This window comes from Spea bombifrons, chromosome 4 (genome assembly GCF_027358695.1).
Source record: "Spea bombifrons isolate aSpeBom1 chromosome 4, aSpeBom1.2.pri, whole genome shotgun sequence".
NCBI lineage: Eukaryota > Metazoa > Chordata > Amphibia > Anura > Pelobatidae > Spea > Spea bombifrons.
In genome coordinates this window covers 38,692,679-38,716,234 of record NC_071090.1, presented here as the reverse complement: position 1 = coordinate 38,716,234, position 23,556 = coordinate 38,692,679, and the positions used below count along the sequence as shown (strand labels likewise).

Below are 23,556 nucleotides of genomic sequence, written 5' to 3'. Positions count from 1 at the left end.
ACCAGGATACCTTTATGGCGTGGCTGGAGTCTAGGTTTTCCAGTTCTGTGGAGACTTTTCTTTCTAAGATGTCTGCCTCTATACCCTAGTCTGCCCAGACTCTCCCTCCTGTACCTGTGGCCCCTGCCAGTATGGATTCTGACCCCGAGATCCTGGATTTAGTGGGTCTGGCCGATCAAATCCTCTCCCTGGCTGACCGAGCGTTCCTGCAGGCCACGCCCTTGGATCCTAAACTTATCTGGAAGTGGGCCAGGAGGACTCCTACTCCCTCCGCTTACTCGCGCGTGTGGTGGTCTACTCGTGTCTTCCATTCAGGCGATCTTCCCGGGTCCTCTACACTACCATGTACTTCATCGCCTTACGGCTCGACATCTACGCAGGTTGCCATTGTATGATCAGCCGTTCCGCCTCACCCCAGAAGTACACTTGGAATGGGCGTGCAGTTTTCGGTTCCCATCCAGATTTCGTCCTGGAGTCCGGCGCCAGCATCCTGGACTGGGGAGCAGCTGCCCTCATGGAGGTGACCGGTGGACGTCAGAGGGGGAGTTCCCTTCACATAAATTGCTTGGAACTGATTGCAGGATCGTTCGCAATCAGGAGCCTGGCGAAGGACTGGTCCGATTGCTGTGTTCTCCCCCGGATGGACAAGGTCTTGCGGTGCGGTACATCAATCGCTTGGGGGGCACCCGCTCTCAGCGCCTCACAGAACTGACGTAGAACATTTTCAAGTTCTGTCTGGATCGCAACATCACCCTGCAGGTGGAGAATCTCATGGTGGCCTAGTTTTCAAGGCACTGGAGGGAAATAAGTGACTGGAGGCTTCACAGACAGCCTAGGGTAATTCACTACCTTCGGCGAGTTCTAGTTACTTCGCTCTGGCACGCACAGCAGTGGTTCCTGGCGCTGCTTGGAATTTCGATCCAGGATCCCCAGGCTTTTCCTTTTTTTTTTTTTTTCGTCTATCCTTTCGGACCCAGACGGGCAGGCTCATCCCTGCATATTGGGGGGGTCGATCGTCGCTGGTGGCTTGGACGATTTCGGGGGTCCCCTAGCGGACTCTGGTTTATCAGGAGACCGCTCATTCCTTGCTCAGGGAGTCCTAGGCTCCAGGCACCAGGAAGTCTTACCAGTCAGCTTGGAGAAGCTGGTCTGCTTGGTGTGTGGCACAACAAGTGGATCACCATTTGGCCCCTGTAGCGCTCATGCTCAATTTTTTGGACTATCTTTTTAGAAAAGGTAAGTCGTATCGAACCATTAACGTTTTCCGTTGGGCGATCTCTTTGGCCATTAAGGTTGCACAGGTGAGTCGGTGCGGAGAGAGTTCCCTTGCTTTGTCAGTTGTTGAAGGGCATCTGCCTGTCTCATCCTCTGGCTGCTCGCTATGATTCCTTGTGGGATGTCGCAGTGGTTCTGGACTTCTTCCAGTCTTGGCCGGACGACGAGTCTTTGTCTTTCAAACAGCTGTCAACTAAACTTTCACTGCGGTTATGCCTTTTATCGTTTCAGAGTCTCTGCTATGAGGGCATTCGATGCTCCTGCTATCTTTTTCCCCGGAGGGGATTCTTTTCCGTGTCCATAGGAGGACTACGTCCCTTTCTACTTCTGCGTCCTATCCGTAATGTTTGAGGATCTTAACCTTTGTGTCGCCAGGTGTGTTTGCACTTTTGATCTCGTATGTCAAGCCTTTGCGGCAGTTTTCTGTTCCTACGTTAACCAGGTGGATCCGTTGTCTTCTTTCCTTGGCGGGCTCTTTTCGGGCTCATTCAGGGTGATATTTTGCGGGCGACAGCTTCCATCTCTTGTACCATCTATTTTCGCCCGTTGTCTTTGGCGTTAAAACTGCAAAATGGGAAGCCTCCTGTCTTGCCTTAAAATTCTAAATTATTCTAGCCTTGGTGCCTAAATAATTGTAATTTTAATAAAGACAGGAGGTGAGTATCCCCCCCCTTCCCTTTTTGGCGCTGGGCTTGGGGTGAGTATGGTTTTGGTATTATGTTCATCTATTTGTTGCCTGTTTGCTTTATGGCTATGGGATTGTTTCGGTTAATGTTTTCCCTTGTCATCTGTCTAGGGATACGGTCCTGTTTTGTTCTCTCTCTTTGTTTTCCAGCTTAATCACCAATCGTCTGGCTGCTGGTTTCCTGTTGGAGTGTTCTCTGGTTGCCACTCTTCGATGGTTGATGTTCCGGTCTAGTTCCCATTGGCCGGGCTGTTTCTCTGCGTTCCAGGAGCATGGTGGAAGTGTTCGGGTCCGGTTCTCAGCTACCGAAAGAGGAAGATTAGGGGTGTCTTTGGGTTTATATGCTGCTATACCTTGTTTTTTATTGGTTGTTACCAGTGTTATGTTAACTCTTTCTTTGCTGCTGTCGGTGAGAGTAAAGGAAGATATGCAAAATACTCGCCTCCTGTCTTTATTAAAATTACAATTATTTAGGCACCAAGGCTAGAATAATTTTGAATCATATATATATATATATATATATATATATATATATATATATATATATATATATATATACTAGGCCAGACACTAAAGTGGTAGGCATACACCACATCAATGTTTGGCTTAGTATTTAGTGATTGGGGTTATGCTGCATTATTGTCAATGTCTGTGATAGGTGTTATGTTATACCACGGTCAATGTGTGCCTCTGTATAGAGGTGTTATGCTGTACCACCGTCAGTGCTGTACCACCGTCAGTGCGTGCCTCAGTATATAGTGATAGATGTTCTGCTGTACCGCTGTCAGTGTTTGCCTCAGTATATAATGATAGCAGTTATGCTGTACCACTATCAATGTTTGCCTCACTATATACTGTTAGCAGTTATGCTGTACCACCGTCAATGTTTGCCTCAGTATATAATGATAGCAGTTATGCTGTAAAACCGTAAATATCTGCCTCAGTATATAGTGATAGGTGTTATGTTGTACCACCGTCAATGTCTGCCTTAGTAAATAATGATAACAGTTATGCTGTACCCCTGTCAATGTTTGCCTAATGATAGAAGCGATGCAGTTTTAAAGTGTGTGTGAGGTACGTCTTACCAGGAGGAATCCGATATGCAGGACTGGAACACACTTGCTCAGAAACAGAACACACACAAGGGGCCTGGTGAGGGTAACAGGGCACTTGGCAGTGTAACTGTAAGCACGAGTGGTCAGAGAGAAGCCGTTTAGTAGACCGGGGTCGGGACGTCAGAGATACACAGGAACCGTTTAGATAGCCGGGGTCAGGAAGCCAGAGGTACACGTAGTCGGTATGGATAGCCAAGGTCAGGATGCCAGAGGTACACAACGTTGCAGGGAGAGCCAGAGTCAGGATGCCAGAGATACCCAGAGTCAGAGTATAGCCAGAGTCAGGATGCCAGAGAAACACGAGAGCCGTTTAGCAGACCAGGGTCGGATACCGGGATAACGAGAGAAATAATTCAAATACAGGAGGAGCTCACGATTTACGGAAGGAATCAGTATAACTGAGCACTGAGGACACTGTGCGAGAGGTTTAAATATCCCGGGGGGCGTTCCCCGACGTCTGGGACGTGATCGCGTCCTGCGTCGCCATATCGACGCAGCGGAATCCAGCCGGCGGTCAGCCTCATAAATATGCATGAAGTGGCCGCGCGCGCGAGCGGCTGCTTCATGTTCTAGTGAACGGTGCCGGCGGTTCAGCCGGGAGGGAGGAGAGGATGTCCGGGAGCCACTTAAGGTAGGTGCCTTACAGTGTGTGTGTGGGGGTCCCACATACAGGATCCGCCCCAGGTGCCAAATATTCTAGGTACGCCCCTGCGGACAACAGTTTTTCCCGATTTTTTTTTATCCTTTATGCGGCCTGGAGCCTCCGCTCGTGATTCGCTCATAATTTACTTATGCAGTGAGAATTTCACCTTTAAAAAAACATTACAGTAAGTAATACTGTTGTGTAACTAATACTACATTATCACACTATAATGTAGTGTTATTAACCATGAGCGAGCTATACCAAAAATATAGAATAACAATTTAAATTTAACTTTTGCAGAAGCATATTGTGCGCACAAAATTTTGGCTCTGGGAAAATTTTTGCACAAGAGAAATTTTCTGCGCACACCACCTAAGAAATATTAGAGGGAACATTGCTGATGACTCACATTATCTTTACATCATGTGGATGGCCAGGTACGTGTGCATCGCTTACCTGGAGAACACATGGCACCAGAATTCATCCATTGAAGCCCTCCTCGCAAATTACAGGACTCAAAGGATCTGCTTGGTGCCAGATACCACACCTCTTCTTCAGAGGTCTGGTGGAGTCCATGCCTCAACGGGTTAGGGCTATTTTGGTGGCAAAAGGGGAGCTACACAATATTAGGGAGGTGGTCATAATATTATGGCTGATGTTATGGCGGTGTGTGTGTATATATATATATATATATTTGCTACTCTGGATGACTTGTTTCACTATAGGGTGATGCACTTTGGCCTTCATGGAGCTCCAACCACTTTTCAGCGGCTGATAGACTAGTTGCTCAGACCACATTCACAAAACACAGACCGTGCCATGCTCAAAGACATCAATATCATGTCAATACCCTAGAAGGGGTGTGAGCAGAATAAGGTCAAGCCACTGTCTATGAAAAATGACTCCAGAGGAAGATGTGTAGTCCTACCTCCTAGCATTTTTTTTTCGTTAGTTCTTTATTGTTTTTTTGTTAAAAATACATAAAATATTAGTGTCAGAGTAACGGCTCAAGTCAAGTGTAAAACAGAGCATTGAGAAAAAGACTAAATTATACATATAACATTTGAAACTTATGAAAGTTTATTATAGCATGTTAAACAAGGCTTTTTTAACATGCTATAATAAACTTTCATAAGTTTTAAACTGCTATTTTGAGCTGTGGATGGGTGATTCTCAACTATTATATTTAAATTTTTTTGATTTCGGGTTTGCATGAACTCTTGCATTTTTATATATATATATATATATATATATATATATATATATATAGTAACTAATTCATTGTCTGTTTTACAAATCAAAAACTGAAATCTAGCATTTGGATTTTCTAAATGGTAGTTTTTTATTTTATCCAGTGAGTTAAGTGTATAAGACAAATGTCAATTTTCTGTTGTTCTATTAATTTTATCAATAAGGATCTTTTAAAGGGAGAATTTAATCCCCTCGTATTTAAAGAGACAAATTTAACCATATAATTTATTCTTTGTTACCGATTTTACTATTCATTTGCGGTTTCATCTTATTCGGGAATAAATAAAACAATCCATGGGTTATGTATTAGTGTAATTATGTATATATAAAATTAATGATTAATCCTTTCCTTTCTTACCGTAACTTATTTTACATCTTTCCCACTTCCTTCCTTTCCCTTACTTTCCACTTCTTCTCACCCGCTATCTTCTATTATCTATCTCTCTGTTTAAATCTTTCTTTATGTGTAACTGTATTTCTTCTCTTCAACAGATAAATTAAATTTGTGAATCTTATATATTTTAACTTTAAATGTTCTATAATGTGTAATAATAGTAAGGGAGAGGAAACTAAAAAAAAAATTAAAACGTGCAGGTATATCTCTTTATGGGGTTTTTAAATGTGTGAGTTGTAATTCTCATTGCCTATTATATTGTGACTTTCCCTTTCATTAAGTGATATATTTTATAATGTGATATATCTCATTGTGTGTCATTATTTCTCCTTCTTATAAATAAATTAAATGTGTGAATATTGTGTGAAGTTCCCCTTTTCCTTCAATAAAGGATATAAAAAATTAAAGTTTTATATATTGTATAGTGAGGGAATTAGAAGGGAGAAGGGATAAAAACAAAGCAAGTGTTTTATATACCGTATTTGCTCGAATATAAGACGCACCACAAAAGTTGAATATTAATTTAGGAAAAAAGAAAAAGCCTGAATATAAGACTACCCTATAGGAAAAAAGTTTTACTGGTAAATAATAAAGAATGTAAACTATTTTTTCCGTATTTCATAAAATCTATGATTGAGAATTTTTTTTTTGGGGGGGGGGTTACTTCCTTTTATTTGCCAACCTGATCCCAGTTATGCACATCTGCCCACAGGCTTGCACTCTGGCCCCCAGAAATGCCTTATACCCCCTATATGCCACTCTTCAGGAATTCATTGGGAAGAACAGTATTGTTAGCAAAAATCAGCATGGTTTTATGAAACATAGGTCCTGTCAAACTAATTTAATTGCATTCTACGAAGAAGTAAGTAGAAGTGTAGATCAGGGTGTTGCAGTGGATGTAATCTACTTGGATTAGGTTAGTATTCAAACTGAAGGAAATTAGTCTAGATGCAAATTCTTGTTCTTGGGTAGAACATTGGCTTAGAGATAGAGTACAGAGAGTTGTTATTAATGGTAAATTTTCAAGCTGGTCAAAAGTGGTAAGTGGTGTCCCTCAGGGTTCTGTTCTGGGACCAATTTTATTTAACATATTTATAAATGACCTGGCAGTAGGCATTGAAAGTCATGTTTCTGTGTTTCAAGATGACACTACACTAGGTAAAGTAATAGAGTGCGAGCAGGATATTACTGTGCTGCAGAGGGATCTAGATAGACTGGGGGACTGGGCACACAAATGGCAGATGAAATTCAATGTAGATAAATATAAAGTTATGCACTTCGGGGTAGGGAATGCACAAGCAACCTACACCCTAAACGGTAGTGAATTAGGGGTAACGACAAATGAGAAGGATTTGGGAATTGTTATAGACAACAAACTAGGCAACAATTTGCAATGTCGGTCAGCAGTTGCTAAGGCCAGTAAGGTATTGTCGTGTATAAAAAGGGGCATCAATTCGAGGGATAAAATATAATTTTGCCTCTGTATAAATCAATGGTAAGGCCGCACCTTGAATATGCTGTGCAATTCTGGGCACCTATTCTAAAGAAGGATATCCTAGCACTAGAAAGGGTGCAGAGGCGGGCTACAAAATTAATAAAAGGAATGGAGCAGCAGGGCCGGCCCGACAATGGAGCCGAGTGGGGCAATCGCTCCAGGCGGCACTTTTGAAGGGGCGGCACCTCGCCGCCCCAAGCCCTTTTTTTTATTTTTTTTTTTTAAAGAGGCGCCCCTCTCTCTCTGCTCTGCGGCGAGTCTCCCTATTCGGTCTCGGTGCCGGCTTGTAATGCTGAGTGCCGGAAGATTTCCGGTGCTCAGCATTACAAGCCGGCACCAAGACCGAACAGGGAGACTCGCCGCAGAGCTGCTGAAAGGTAAGTACAAGGGAGGGGGGGGTAGATAATGGGGGGGGGTAGATAATGGGGGGGGGCGGCAGGGACGGAGGGAGAGGAAGGGTAGATAAGGGGGGGGGGGGCGGCATTTTAAAATTTGCCCCAGGCGGCATTTTGCCTTGGGCCGGCCCTGTGGAGCAGTATAGTTAACAAATTTAAATCTGATATTGGGATATGATGGGGGGATATGATAGCATTATATGAATATATTTGGGGTCAATACAAACCATTGTGTGGAAATCTGTAGAGCTGAAACAACGAATCGATAAAATCGATAATAATCGATAACGGAAATCATCGATAACGATTTCCGTTATCGATTAATCGAGTGATCGATTCGTCGTTGGAGCACTAGGCTCCTTTTACTTACCTCCGCCAGCGTTCCCCGCTTCTGCTCCACGCTCTGCAGTCTCCGCCTTCTTCAAGCTACGTGACGACGGATGTGACGCGCGTCTACTATCAAGTTGGAAGTGGAACAAGTTCGTAGCGGAGGTAAGTACTCTTTATGTCTATTGTCTGTGCGAATGTTTATGTGCGAGACTGGGTGCGCGGCAGAGTGTGTGTGTGTGCGTGTGTGCGTGTGTGCGTGTGTGCGTGTGTGCGTGTGTGCGCGCGGCAGAGTGTGTGTGTGGGTGCGCGGCAGAGTGAGTGTGTGGGTGCGCGGCAGAGTGAGTGGGGGGGTGCGCTGCACAGTGAGTGGGGGGGGTGCGCTGCACAGTGGGGGGGGTGCGCTGCACAGTGGGGGGTCCGCGGCACAGGGGGTGGGGGGTCCGCGGCACAGGGGGTGGGGGGTCCGCGGCACAGGGGGTGGGGGGGCAGGGGATGCAGGGCAGGATGTGAGTGCAGGGCAGAGTGGGGCCAGGAGACTGGATGCAGGTCAGAGTGGGGGTGGGAGGGCAGGGTGGCAGACTGGGTGCAGAGCAGAGTGGGGGTTGGGATGCAGGGCAGGGTGTGAGACTGGGTGCAGAGTAGAGTGGGGGTGGGGGGGCAGGGCAGGGTGTGAGACTGGGTGCAGAGCAGAGTGGGGATGCAGGGCAGGCTGTGAGACTGGGTGCAGGGCAGGCTGTGAGACTGGGTGCAGGGCAGGGCAGGGTGTGAGACTGGGTGCAGGGCAGAGTGGGGATGCAGGGCAGGCTGTGAGACTGGGTGCAGGGCAGGCTGTGAGACTGGGTGCAGGGCAGAGTGGGGGTGGGGATGCAGGGCAGAGTGAGGGTGGGGGCACAGTGCAAAGGGGTGGGGGCACAATGCAAAATTCTTTTAAATAAACGAAAAATTTGCATATTGTTTTTTTTATCCGATTAATCGATTAATCGAAAAAATAATCGGCCGATTAATCGATTATTAAAATAATCGTTAGTTGCAGCCCTAGAAATCTGTTCATAAACAGGACTATGCATAGGACACGTGGTCATGCGTTTAGACTGGAAGAAAGGAGATTTAGTCTAAAGCAGAGGAAAGGGTTTTTTATAGTAAGGACAATAAGGATGTGGAGTTCTCTGCCTGCAGAGGTAGTTTTATTGGATTGTTTTCAATGGGTTTAGGGACCGCCCATTGTCCTTAAGGGGTTAAACAGCAACTGGATGGATACTTGGAAAAACATAATATTCGGGGATATAATCTTTAATTATGGGGAAACAGCTTATTGATCGAAGGAGAAAGCTGACTGCCATTTTGGGGTCAAGAAGGATTTTTTTCCCTGGTTAGTGCAAAATTGGAAAGAGACAAACTGGGGTTTTTTTGCCTTCTTTTGGATCAACAGCAACAAATTAACAGATATAGGAAAGGCTGAACTTGATGGAAGCATGTATTTTTTCTGCCTATATAACTATGTAACTTTGAAATGTCACTCTGCCTCAGATATGCCTTATAGCCGCTATATGCCACTCTGCCCTCAGATCAACGGGAACACCCACTGAAGTCAGTGGGCAGTTCTGGCAGCGTCCTGCACGGAAGAGCTAAGAAGTTCCCTGATATGTATACACAATACATATAAACAGTACTTACTACTACATCCCCCACTGGATCATGAATTTAAATAGGCTACAACTTTTTACCATTTTAAGGGTTCTTACATGTGTTTTAGCCATGATTTTCATTACTTGTGCTTACTTTAAGAGGGACATTGAACATGCTTGTGATTGACATAAGGTTATCTTGAGCATAGAACAAGTTCAAATACCAATTAATATATATTTTCACAAACAATACTCAAATCTTTTTCTTATTTTGAGGGTAGGTGTCTACTATACATGAGTACAAAATAACACAAAATAATTCACATTCTATGTTTCTGACATTGAAGTAAATATGTATGTACACATGAAAAACACACTAGTAGTTACCGTATGTTAAACAGATAATACTTACTCATTTCAAGATATTCTTCAAACAGTCCATATGGATTGATAGGTTGCAAATTATAATCCTTTTCCCACTGAGGAAAGTTAGCTTTGCCTCGGGGTCCATATTCTTGTCGTAATCTTCTGCGTGTCCACCAATTCTGAATCAATCTGAGTAGTTAAATAACAAGAAAATGTCAAAAGAAACTAGTATTACAAGCATACAGTGAAGGAAATTATTTGAACCCCTGCTGATGTTGTACATTTGCCCACTGACAAAGACATGATGGGCATAATTTTAATGGTATGTTTATTTGAACAGAAAAACGCATTTAAAATAAAATTGATTTGCATTTTCTTCAGTGAAATAAGTATTTGATCCCCTATCAATCAGCAAAATGTCTGGCTCCCAGGTGTCTTTTATACAGGTAACAAGCTGAGATTAGGAGCATTATTTTAAAGGGAGTGCTCCTAATCTCAGTTTGTTACCTGTATAAAAGACACATGTCCACAGAAGCAATCAATCAGATTCCAAATTCTCCACCATGGCCAAGACCAAAGAGCTGTCCAAGGATGTCAGGGACAAGATTGTAGACCTACACAAGGCTGGAATGGGCTACAATACCATAGCCAAGCAGCTTGGTGAGAAGGTGACAACAGTTGGTGCGATTGTTCGCAAATGCAAGAAACACAAATGTGGCTCCATGCAAGATCAATGCTCATGAGAACGGTGAGGAATCAGCCCAGAACTACACGGGAGGATCTTGTCAATTATCTCAAGGCAGCTTGGACCATAGTCACCAAGAAAACAATTGGTAACACACTACGTTCCCGCAAGGTCCCCCTGCTCAAGAAAGCACATGTACAGGCCCGTCTGAAGTTTGCCAATGAACATCTGAATGATTCAAAGGAGAACAATTCCCCCCCAGGTTATTTCTCCCCCCCCCTGCCGAATTTGCAACCGCTCATCGGACACTGTGGGCAGGGCCGGCCAACCAACATTCAAAGTGGCCGCCCGGCCACAAAATTGAAAGCTTCGTTAGGCAGCCGGTGGAGGCGGTCTTACAGCTGCACGACGGCTGCTTTCAATTTCGCCACAGCACGATGGCTGCTTTGAACTTTGTGGCCGGGTGTTGGTGTGGCAGAGCCTGTCCTGGTGTGTGTGTCTGGGTGTCCATGTGGCAGAGCCTGTCCTGGTGTGTGTGTTTGGTGTCGGTGTGGCAGAGGCTGTCTTGGTGTGTGTGTTTGCAGTGGCAGCAGTGTGTTTGGGTGTCGCTGTGGCAGAGCCTGTCCTGGTGTGTGTGTGTTTGGGTGTCGGTGTGGCAGAGCCTGTCTGGGTGTGTGTTTGGGTGTCGGTATGGCAGAGCCTGTCCTGGTGTGTGTGTCTGGGTATCGATGTGGCAGAGCCTGTCCTGGTGTGTGTGTTTGGTGTCGGTGTGGCAGAGGCTGTCCTGGTGTGTGTGTTTGGGTGTCGGTGTAGCAGAGCCTGTCCTGGTGTGTGTGTTTGGGTGTCGGTGTGGCAGAGCCTGTCCTGATGTGTGTTTGAGTGTCACTGTGGCAGAGCCTGTCCTGGTGTGTGTGTTTTGGTGTTGGTGTGGCAGAACCTGTCCGGGCGTGTGTTTGGGTGCCATTGTGGCAGAGCCTGTCCTGGTGTGTGTTTGGTGTCGTTGTGGCAGATCCTGTCCTCGTGTGTGTACTTGGGTGTCGGTTTGGCAGAGCCTGTCCTGGTGTGTGTGTTGGGTGTCATTGTGGCAGAGCCTGTCCCGGTGTATGTGTTTGGGTGTCAGTGTGGCAGAGCCTGTCCTGGTGTGTGTTTAGGTGTCTGCGTGGCAGAGCCTGTCCTGGTGTGTGTGTTTGGTCATCTGTTTCCTGGCACTTAACTTACAGTAGCAATTATTTCATTTGTACTTATCCAGAGATAAAACGCCCTTCTGAATTTGTAGTCACTTCAGGAGACAAAACTTTCAAGGCCCTGAAATCATTTAGTGGAAAAGTTAAGTTATTGTGTTATTTACTCAATAATATTAATTTCAAGGATACTTCCATGTTGAATGACCAAGTATTGTTAGTCCAATAACAAAAGTATAATTCCATAGCACATTGGAGGGTTGTAATTTTTTTGTTAACTTTCAGCAATCAACACTTTTATATTATGGTTATGTAATGATATCCCACCTTTGTGGGATATAGATGGATATTGTCATATTGTTATAAACGACTGCAGGGCCGGCCCTGCCATGGAGCAGAGTGGGGCAATTGCCCCAGGCGGCCCTTTTGAAGAGCTGCAAAGTTTTTCTCTTCAGCTGCCCCTACATGGCCTTACTGCCTATTAAGAACATGGTATACTGGAGAAGAGCATGCTGTAGAGGCTTGGTGGCAGAGGAGTTACTGTACCCTCTCCCAACCTGTCAGACAAGGCCAGAATACATTGCTGAGAAGAATTGCATTTACTATACAGTTATGGACACCTGCATAACAATGAATATTCCCTATGGTCAGCCCAGAGTTTTGACACAAATTCTCACATAGACAGTAGAATATTTAAAGATGATGTCCTACCTACTCTATGGAATTTAATAATTTCTTACTAAATACAACATTTCAAATATAATTTCCAGTGCACTGGTGAAAAGTCAAAGATTACAAGACGTAATCTTGTAAAATTGTCTATGGAACACTAATGTAATACAAAAGCAGCCATATGCTGTATTTCAACTGCAAAAGGTTCTGTTCTGTTTTTATGTGATTAAGCCATTAGAATTAAAGGATAACTGGGTTTATTCACAAAAGGAAGAGTAGTACAGCAGAGTAGTGATTGTACCTTCACTTTATCAAGTTGATTCTCACTGATTTAACTACACATTATACAGGGCCAGCCAACCTCTTCCAGCATAAGAAGCTATTGGCATTCCTGGGAACTTCAGGACTGCCTGCTGACGTTGATGGACTGTCCCGCTGACATAGCACAATTTAAAGGAGAAATGGGCGGGGAGTGGGGTGTGTCAAGATCCTGCTCCGGGGGGTATGGATTTTGACTTGGAGACCCGGTGCTTCATACGGAGTTCTCTGGGTCAAACCCGGAGAATTCCCAGGTATGCTTATTGGGGATAGGCTTTCATAATGTTTAGTGGAGGTAAGAAGTTGAAGCACCAACTCTCCCTTTAGTGAATTAACTTCAAAATGAAAGACTTGCTCAGGTCTAAATGCTTAACATACTAAAAAGTGCATGTGAAGTTTTATCTAATTGAAACAGGATCTTTAAGCCCTACAAATATGGGTGCAGTGAGGTTTTGAATTAAAGTTGCAGCGAAGTTCATGATTTCAAGCTATCACTAAATAAAACTAATTGCCATTAATTGCAGGGTTTCTCCTTTTCAGATTCACTTACGGGTAGCCAAGTTCCATGAAGTTATTCCAGGTTTGTTTTAGAACCATTATAATTCCCATCTGCATGCATAGGTCAATAAGGCATCCACTGGGGTGACACTGGTGGAAGATGGGAAACATAGATATTAAAGGTATTCTATTCTGTACCAATTGTATACAAATCAAAATGGACACAAAAGGCTGAAAACAGAACAGGTTTTCTGGATACTTTAGCCTAAGTGCGGGGGGGGGGGGTTCATAACAAAATGTGTTTGTGCAGAAATAAATAAAAGGACTTTGTGAAACCTTTACATTGTGATAATTACTTTGAAGGATTTTAGTGACTTAACAAAGTTAGGGTAATTTTAAGATATCCACTATATGGACAAAAGTATTGGGACATCTGACCATTACACCAACAGGGACTTTTATGATATTGTATATATCTATAACAGCTTCCATGTTTCTAGAAAGACTTTCCACAAGATTTTGGAGTGTTTCTTTGTGATTTTTACCCATTCATTAAGCAGAGCATTTGTGAGGTCAGGCACTGATGTTGGACGAGAAGGTCTGTGTTTCAAACTCCGTTTCAGTTCATCCCTAAGGTGTTCTATGGGGTTGAGGTCAGGGCTCTGTGCGGGCAGGTCATGTTCTTCCACACAAAACTTATCCAATCATGTCTTTATAGACATTGCTTTGTGCACCAGTACAGCACCAGAAATGTTCACTTACTACCTAATATGTCCCACCCACTGACAGGTACCATTATAACAGGATTATCAGTGTTACTCCTGGCAGTGGTCATCATAATACTGTGGCTGACCTTAACTCAATAATTAGAAGGGGTATTAAAATACTTTTGGTCATATGGAGTATGATAAATTAACCCCAATAAGGACTCTCCCTCAGATTTCTAGCATCATAGGTAAACTATGACTTCAGGTACTCTCAGCATCCATTTCCTGGTGGTGCCTCTTACTTGTTCAGGTCTGTTCTCAATTCACATGTGCCAATGTCACAGCTTATCCCACCTTCAGATATTTTCCTAATTTCCTAATACACTGGCAAGAAAAAGTAAGTGAACCCTTTGGAATTACCAGCATTTATGTATAAATTTGTTTTAAAATATGATATGATCTTCATCTAAGTTACAATAATGAACAAACACAATCTGTTTAACTTATGACACATAAATTGTTGTATTTGTTCTTGTTCATATTGAATACATCATTCAAACATTCACAGTCTGTGTTGGAAAAAGTATGTGAACCCCTGGACTAACCACTTCAATAAAGGCTAATTGGAGTCAGGAGTTGGCAAACCTGGAGTCCAATCAATCAAATGAGATTGGAGGTGTGCTTTAGAGCTACTGTGAGAGAAAAAAAAACACCCAAACATTTTGAGTGTGCTATTCTCAAGAAACTTCTACAGATGTGAACCATGCCTCGCAAAACATAAATCTCAGAATACCCACAAACATGAATTGTGGATTTGCATAAAGCTGGAAAGGGCAGAAAGTAATTTGAAAGAGTTTACATATTAACCCCTTCGTTTATTTTTTGTACCCTTCATTTTAACATTTTTGCGGTGCTCATGTTTCGCTGTAATGTTCTTCTTTCCCATTTACTGAACCCACACAAGTTATATACTGTTTTTCTTTAGATGTCATTATTTTGATTGTATCATATCATTTACTATAAAAAAAGTATAAAATAGGGTGAAAAATTTAGAAAAAATTACTTTTTCTGACTTTTACTTGAAACCATATTTTACTTATCTATAAAAAACTAATGAAAAAAACTGCTAACTAGATTCTACTATTTGTCCTGAGTTTAGAAATACCCAATGTTTTTATGTCTTTGTTTTTTTTCTGCACATTATGGGGCAATAAATACAAGAAGCATTTTGCTATTTCAAAACCATTTTTTCCAAATCTGGTATTTCTGCCCCCATGTGCTGTTTGGAAAATCTATGAAGCCGTCCAATGCAATTTAGCCCATCAAACCATATATTTTTGAAGACTAGACAGCCAAGGGTATTTCAAATACTAGTATTTAGATTTTTTCCATGCACTAATTCTATGAGTAGTGTTTGTCAAACTTTGTGGTAGTATTTTCTTTCCATTTTTTTTTACTTCAGGTGCAAATTTACAGCTCCTGGTATTTGTCACTGAACACCCCAATATGTGTTCAGCGACATCTTTTGAGTACAGTGATACCACCCATTCATGGGTTTGTCTGGCTGTTTGGGGGCAAAAGGGCCACATTTGGGACATGTCTTTTTTTTCAATGTTGAACTTTGACATTTGGTGATCCTGTGCCCATGCCTTATTTGGTACATCTTTGAGCCTGTCCAATTCAATGTGCCCAATAAAACAATATACTTTTAAAAACTAGACACCACAGGGTATTTCAGATGCTGGTATTTTAACTCTTTCCATGTACACATTTTACCATATATTTGGCCTTTTTTTGTTTAAAAAATTTTTGGGAACTGGAAGGTTCCCCTGACATCAGTGGAGAATTATTTTTACCATTTGTTTTAACTGTTTTTTTTCTTCTTCTTCTTCTTCGTCTTCTTATGATTATTATTATTTTTTTATGTATTTTACTAATCACATTGTGATTAGAAAGCTGGGCTCTGACTTGCATGGTTGAATGCAGTGCCTGTAGTCAACCTGCAAGGGAAGCCAGAGTTCCCAGGAGGGTCAGGAGAGACCCTCTTCGAAACATGTTTATTTTTTAAATCTTGTGAGCGGCAAAATCTCCCGCAATGGCAGTTGTGACCGCTCTCCTGAGTGGTTACGGTGCATCCTGGTGTGGGTGTTCTGTGTCACTCAATGCCTCACTATTGAGGCATTTCAGTAACACCATCGAAGCTTAGGAGGCAATCGATCAACTCCTAAGGTCTTCTAAAACGGCTGTCCGCCACCATACAATGTATGGCGGACGTTGACGCCCTGAGAAGCCCCCTGATGCCATTCTCTGTGTTTTTACACCTGTTTAAAGTCATGACGTGCCAGGCACATCAATTGTCAATAACTGACTGTTTTTGGGTGACGGGCCTGTTTTGTGGACTGATGAAACTAAGGTTTAATTGTTTGGAAAGAAAACGTAGCACTATGGCTCAAAAAGGGCACCGCAAACCACATAAAAACATCATCTCAATGGTGGCGTGAGCATCATAATTTAGGGCTGCTTTGCTGTCTCAGGGCCTGTACAGTTTGCCATTATCACGGGGACAATGAATTTACAACTTTATCAATGTATCCTAAAAAACAATGTCAAGATGGCTGTCTGTCAGTAGAAGTTGTGTAAGGACAATGACAAAACATCAAAGTAAATCTACTACAGAATTGTTTCAGAGAAAGAAAATCTAGCTTTTGGAGCGGCCCAGTCAGACCTTAACCCATTAGAGATAACCTCAAGAGAGCTGTTCAAACCACACATCCTAGGAATATGGCTGAGTTTAAGCAGTTCTGTAAGGAAGAATGACCCACAAGTCTGATCCCCCACTACCAGAAACACTTGTTAGAGGTTATTGTTGCCAAACAAGGTTTGACCAGTTATTAAATCCAAGGATTCACTTACTTTTTCCACAAGATCTGTGAATGTTTAATTGGTGTGTTCAATGACATGAATTACCGTATTTGCTCGATTATAAGACAAGTTTTTTTTCAGAGCAAGCTCTGAAAAATAACCACCGTCTTATATTCCAATAGAGGTCTGACTACAAGACTAAGATCCAGATCCCCCGCAACGCTGCTGGGGACCTTTATCCTCCTCTCTGACAGCCTCTGCTTCTGTTGGCACTTCCTCTGGAGGCTTCTATGACAGAGCGCCGGCATCACATGACCTTCTGGTGCTGATTCATAGAAGCCAGAGCGGAAGTGCCGGCAGCAGAAGCGTAGGTTGTCTGTGCGCATCGCGCAGACCTCCACCGACTGCCCCACTAGACACCAAGGAATCTGAAGCACAGGGGACAAGTCTAGGGAAGCACTGGTAAGTCTGGGGAAGGTAAGAGTGGCATATGGGGGTATAAGGGTTTTCTGGAGGCAGAGTGGCATATAGGGGGTTAAAAGGAATATCAGGGAGGCAGAGTGGCATATAGGGGGTTAAAAGGAATATCAGGGAGGCAGAGTGGCATAAAGGGGGTCAAGAGGCATATCTGAGAGGCAGAGTAGCAAGCCGTGGGGCAGATGTGCATAACTGGGGGCAGGTTGGCAAAAAAAGGAAATAAAAACAAAAAATTTATTTTTCTCAATCATAGTTTTTATTAAATATGAAAAAATAGTTTACATTAATTAATATTTACTAGTTAAACTTTTTTTCTTTTAGAGTAGTCTTATATTCAGGCTTTTTCTTTTTTTCCTAAATTAATATTCAAATTTTGGGGGGTCATCTTATAATCAGGGTCATCTTATAATCAAGCAAATACGGTATTATCATTGTTTGTGTGTTATTAGCTTAAGCATATTGTGTCTGTCTATACTTGTGACTGAGATGTAGATCAGATCACAGTTTATGAACAATCAATGCAGAAATCCAGGAAATTCCAGCGTTCACTTACTTTTTCTTGCCACTGTATATTCTTGTCACTTATCTATTATATCTATTCATAAAACTAAAAAAAAAAACATTTGTTAAATTATTCAGGTTATTTTTCAGGATAATGTTTCACAGTTTTATTAAGATCTGATATTCAAGACTTGAATTTCTAGAAAGCTACAATATAGCCTAGTTTAATTACAATTTTTTAATTTTATTTTTCAGCCCACAAATACCACTATAGACGTGTATAAATCAAAAATACTTAAAGAAACCACTCACCTCTTCAAGTCGCCATCTGTTTATAAGTCTTAGATATGCACCTGGTCTCCCAGTAAACCTTAAACACAATAAATAATAAAAATACCCACAGATATGTATACATCAAAATATAAATATATAAAAGATAATTTGAAAATATGCAATACAATATGTTTATACAATATATATTATATTATATATTATATATAATATATTATACAATATACAATATCTACTGTTAGTGGAAATATTGCCATTAATATTATAATAAATATAAATCTAGGGTTACTAGCTAAGCAAAATAAAGCTCATTCAGTGAATGAAAATATTTTCAGCTCATAGAAAGATTGACCCTGAGCATGGGAGATTGTTCAATTGCTGTGTTGCCATCAGGAGTCTTTATGGTCACTGTCACCTGTCTCCCCATGTCCTCTATCACTGGCATTACTACAGGGGTCGAGCACAGTACCTTCCAACCAGGACTGGAAACCGCACCGATCCAGATGGAAAGGGCCCTTTCTAAACTATTTTAAACCGGCATGGGGAGACAGGAACGTATCAGGGTCACGTGGTTCTGCAGTGAAACAGAGGCAAGCAGTCAGAGGAAAAGCTGCATGAGAGGTAAGCGGGGGCAGGAGGTGGGATATATGTATTTGTGCTTATATATATATATATATATATGTGTGTACATGTGTGTGAGCATGGATGTGCACTTGTGTGTGTTTGTGTGAGCATGGATGTGTACTTGTGTTTGTGTGAGCATGGATGTGTACTTGTGTTTGTGGGAGGATGGATGTGTACATGTGCGTGTGTGTGCATGGATGTGTACTTGTGTGTGTTTGTATGAGCATGGTACCCGCTGACCGCGGGTACCGGGTGCAGCGCTGCTGCTCCCGCTCCTGCTCCGTCGGCTGTCTGCATGGTCGCGCACGTACCCATCCATGACGCTCACTTTATCCATCCCTGAGTGGAGACGGCAGGGAACGCACGCCAATGACGTCCAGCACGGGGGCGGGGCGTCTTCTGGCGGCAGGTTTAAAATTCGGCACTGTGTATCACTCAGTGCTCAGTTATTGTGCCTGTAGGGAGCTATCCTTTGCATTCCTATTGATTTGATTGATTCCTTTTGCTGACCCTTGGCTATTGATATTCGGACTACGCTGCTCTCTCTGACCCTGACACTTGGCTATCGTTTACTGGACTCCGTTATTTCTTGTGATCCTGATTTGGCTTTGTTACCGGACATCGCTGCATTTAGTGAGTCTGACCCTGTCTGCTCTATCTGAACGTGGAGTATCCTGCATACCGGGTTCTTCATCCCAACCCTTACAGTGAGCATGCATGTGTATGTGTGTGTGAGCATGGATGTGTACTGACGTGTGTGTTTAAGCATGGATGTGTACTTGTGTGTGATCATGGTGAGATGGAGAGTGTGTTATTTGTGCAAAGAATTTGGGGCAAAGAAGGCACAGACCAGTTGTGTGAGGGCAATAATGGCACAGACTAGCTGTTGAAGTTGTCATCAAAAAAACATTTGTTTGGGTCACACACTGACTGTAGTTTACCTAATCGTCTGTCTATATTTTACTGAGAAGGTAGTAGATAAAAGGAACAGCCCCCACCAGGATGGGGAGAGGCCAGTACAGTAAGGGAATATGAACAATCATGGGACAGACAGAAAGCTAGGCCCGGGCAACTTTTTGCAACAGGGCCCCGTGGTTTCCAGTTACGCCCCTGTCCTCTGTCATTGTCAGGAACAGCAGGCATTAGAACCTGCAACACTGCGGATTCTAGGTGAATCACTTATCCACTACTCCACCAGGTGGATCTTGGTTTGCTGTTTCCTTCTGCCTCTCCTTGGACCATGTTGTTCCTGCATGCTCTGGATAAACCTGCCCCTCATTCAGTCAACTAAGGCTCAATATAAACCAGACATCTTTCTAGCCTAGAGCATTGTGTTCCTAGCGTGGGACACTGAGCTACTGCTTTGATGCATCTGATCTGTTTCCTGTGTATGACCTTGGCTACGTTCTCGATCCTGATTTGTGTACCAGACTCCGGCATGTCCCAGACTTACCTACCTTCCAACCCGTGTGCCCTGTCTGAGGGCTTCCCAGTTGTGTGCCCTGTCTGAGGGCTTCCAAGCTGTGCTTCTGCAGTGTGCCCTGCTAGAGGGCTTCCAAGCCATGTGCCCTGCCAGAGGGCTTCCAAGCTGTGTGCCCTGCCAGAGAGCTTCCAAGCCGTGTGCCCTGCCAGAGGGCTTCCAAGCTGTGTGCCCTGCCAGAGAGCTTCCAAGCCGTGTGCCCTGCCAGAGGGCTTCCAAGCCATGTGCCCTGCCAGAGGACTTCAAGCCGTGCTCCTGCCGTGTGCCCTGCCAGAGGACTTCCAGCCATGTGCCCTGATGGTGCGCTTACAGCGGTGCTCCTACCTCTTGCCTTGCCAGTGTGCTTCCAGTTTCCTGCCTGTACTGAGGTTGTCACCCCAAGTATATATCCTGCTCGTGATCAGAACACCTATAGATGGAGCCCAAGAGGAAGACTAAGGCACAAAGTGGAGCACAGCCCTGAACTGGATGCATCAGCCTGCCTACAGCCATGATCTGAACCCGAACCTGCCCCTGCATCGAGACTCCTACCTGATCCGGCACCTGGTGCCCTTACAGTCACCCATTGCTCAGTTTTCTGACACACCTGCAGGCCATCTAGTAATCAATAGCCTTTGATTGCTCCCATCTTTATTTTCTGGAGCACTATTTTTGGGCCATTAAGGTTGTTCCCGTGCTTGTTGTTATTGAGTATCAAGTATATTCTGGTTTTGAACTCTGACCTTGAATGTAGACCATGATCCTGCTTTGCACTTTTGTACCTCTCTTATTTATTGGACTTTGTCTGTTCTTTTGGGTTATCCTTATGTATTGTGCACTGGTGTCCTACCTTGTATGAGCTCGGCTAGCTTGACCGCTGCTGTCTGCTCTTCCCAGACCCAGATGTGTAAGTCTTGGTTTCTCAAGCACAACAGAGCATTACAGAACATAATGAAAGTAAACATTCTGCATTTTTTATTTGTAAACATTGTTGCTTGTGGAAATTGGTCATAATGATCATTATAGTGTGATAGAAACATAGAAGTTGACAGATGATAAAAATCATTTGGCCCATCTAGTCTGCCCATTTTTTCTCAAGACTCAGATCTTAATACGTCCTTGATTTTGCCCAAGATTCAGAATAGCTTTATGTCTGTCCAATGATTGTTCATATTCCCTTACTGTACTGGCCTCTCCCCATCCTGGTGGGGACTGTTCCTTTTAACTACTACCTTCTCAGTAAAATATAGACAGATGATTAGGTAAACTACAGTCAGTGTGTGACCCAAACAAATGGTTCTTTGATGACATAGCTTTAATCAAAGCCATTTAACATTAAAATATTGTCAGCATCAGGGCCGTAGGAAGGGTGAGGCGAGTGAGGCACTCGCCTTGGGCGCAGCTGCGAGGGGGCGCACAGCTGCCCAAGGGCGGGCTGTTTGGGGACAAAGTTAACTCATGATGGGATGTTTGGGGACAATGATGGCAAGTCCTATGTGTGTAATGTGGGTGCTGGTCAGGTTCTGCGAGGGCAGCGTGTACGCCAGGGCTGGCTTTGGGGTGTGCAATCTGTGAGCTATACCTGTAATTTAGGGGGTGAAATCCAGTTGATCTATACCTGCAATGTTAGGTTTCCATACATTATTTATGTATAGAGTATCTCACAAAAGTGAGTACCGTATTTGCTCGATTATAAGACGAGGTTTTTTCCAGAGAAAATGCTCTGAAAAATATCCCTCGTCTTATAATCGAGGTCGTCTTCTAATCAGACCTCATTCTGCTGGGGCCGTGCTGCTTACCGGGCTTTGATCGCGAGCAGCGTCTCTGCTATTAGCAGCAGGAGAACAGGAAGCTAGCACATAACTCCTGACATAATCTACCTCCCCCCTCCTTCCTCTGGGGGCGGGGCCAGAGAAGTTGCTCGCACAGCCGGGCCCCTGCAGAAGTCTGCGAGTGGGAGATCTGCAGTTCAGGTAAGGGGGTGGGGGTTTTGAGCGTGTGTGTGTATGTGTGATTAATGGCATGAATGAGTATTTAAATGTTTGTGAATGAGTGCGTGTGTGTGTGATAGCATGGATGTGTAAGGGGGTGGGGGTGGTAGCATGGCATAGGGAGGCTGTAATCACACTTCTAACATGCCCAGGTTCCAGCATGTACTGGCTGCCTTGGCTTGATAGGAGTGTGATTGCTGTTAGCAGTATATATATATATATATATATATATATATTCAGAAATGCATTTTAACCCCCTATATGCCACTCAGCCCCATGATATGCCTTTTAACCCCCTATATCATGGGGCAGAGGGGCATATAGGGGGTTAAAAGGCATATCATGGGGCACAGTGGCAAATAGGGGGGTATAAGGCATTTCTGGGGGCAGAGTGGCAAGCCTGGGGGCAGATGTGCATAACTGAGGGGGGGGGCAGGCTGGCAAATAAAAGGAAATAAAAAATATATTTTTCTCAATCATCGCTTTTATTAAATATGAAAATTAGTTTACATGAATTAATATTTACTAGTAAAACATTTTTCCTATAGGGTAGTCTTATATTCAGGATTTTTGTTTTTTTCCTAAATTAATATTTTGATTTTGGGGGGTCGTCTTATAATCGAGCAAATACGGTACTATCACGGCTGACCGGTGAGCCAAAAAGGTAGATGGTTCCTAATAGCAGATGGCTAACACAAAGTCCAAGGCGAGGTACAAAGGGAAAATCCAAAATCAAGGTCAGGTCACACGCAATGGTCAGGGCAGGCTGCAAGGAACGCTGGTCAAAAATCACAAAGGAAGGTCTGGTACACAGGTAGAAACAAACAGGAACGCTAGGTATAGAGGCAATAAATCAGCTTATACTTGAGCACTGATTTCAAAGTGGAAGGGGCTTTTATGGTTTGAAATTGGCGCCAAAATGATGTCATACTGAGAGACGCGTTGCCATGGCTCCTACGTAGCCGGCGTCTATCTGCAGCAGCAGGGAGTAGACGCGTCTCCATAGTAACCTGAGAACGCGTCCTCCTCCCTGCTAGTCTCTGCTGGCAGTGAAGGGGGCGTGCCTGCACGCAGCCTCTGCTCGTGTCTGTGTCGGTGAGCAGAGGCAGAGAGGAAACCCGACGCCGAATTCTGCCGACGCTGGAGCCGGGGAGAGGGTGAGTAGATTTATGACAAGTACACCCCTCACATTTTTGTAAATATTTTATTATATCTTTTCATGTGACAACACTGAAGAAATTACATTCTGCTACAATGTAAAGTAGTAAGTGTACAGCCTGTATAACAGTGTAAATTTGGTTTCCCCATCAAAATAACTCAACACACAGCCATTAATGTATAAACCTTGGCAACAAAAGTGAGTACACCCCTAAATGGAAATGTCCAAATTGGGCCCAAAGTGTCAATATTTTATGTGGCCACCATTATTTTCCAGCACTGCCTTAACCCACTTGGGCATGGGGTTCACCAGAGCTTCACAGGTTGTCACTGGAGTCCTCTTCCACTCCTCCTGACGACATCACGGAGCTGGTGGATATAAGAGACCTTGCGCTCCCCTACTCTTCCTTTTGAGGAAGCCCCACAGATGCTCAATAGGTTTTAGGTCTGGAGACATGCTTGGCCAGTCCATCACCTTTACCATCAGCTTCTTAAGCAAGGCAGCGGTCGTCTTGGAGGTGCGTTTGGGGTCATTATCATGTTGGAATACTGCCCTGC

The 23,556-nt window shown here is 43.6% G+C and overlaps 1 protein-coding gene across 1 annotated transcript in view; it reads right to left on the bottom strand.

Moving 5' to 3' along the window:
• The window catches only part of ANO4 (anoctamin 4), an 88,184-nt gene that overhangs the window by 13,440 nt on the left and 51,188 nt on the right, over nucleotides 1-23,556 (bottom strand). Inside the window, exons 19-21 of the mRNA XM_053462082.1 lie at nucleotides 17,788-17,845; nucleotides 12,981-13,078; nucleotides 9,621-9,763 (exon numbers count right to left, since the gene is read on the bottom strand). Of these exons, the coding sequence (XP_053318057.1) occupies nucleotides 9,621-9,763; nucleotides 12,981-13,078; nucleotides 17,788-17,845 (299 nt within the window). The remainder of the gene's footprint in view (nucleotides 1-9,620; nucleotides 9,764-12,980; nucleotides 13,079-17,787; nucleotides 17,846-23,556) is intronic.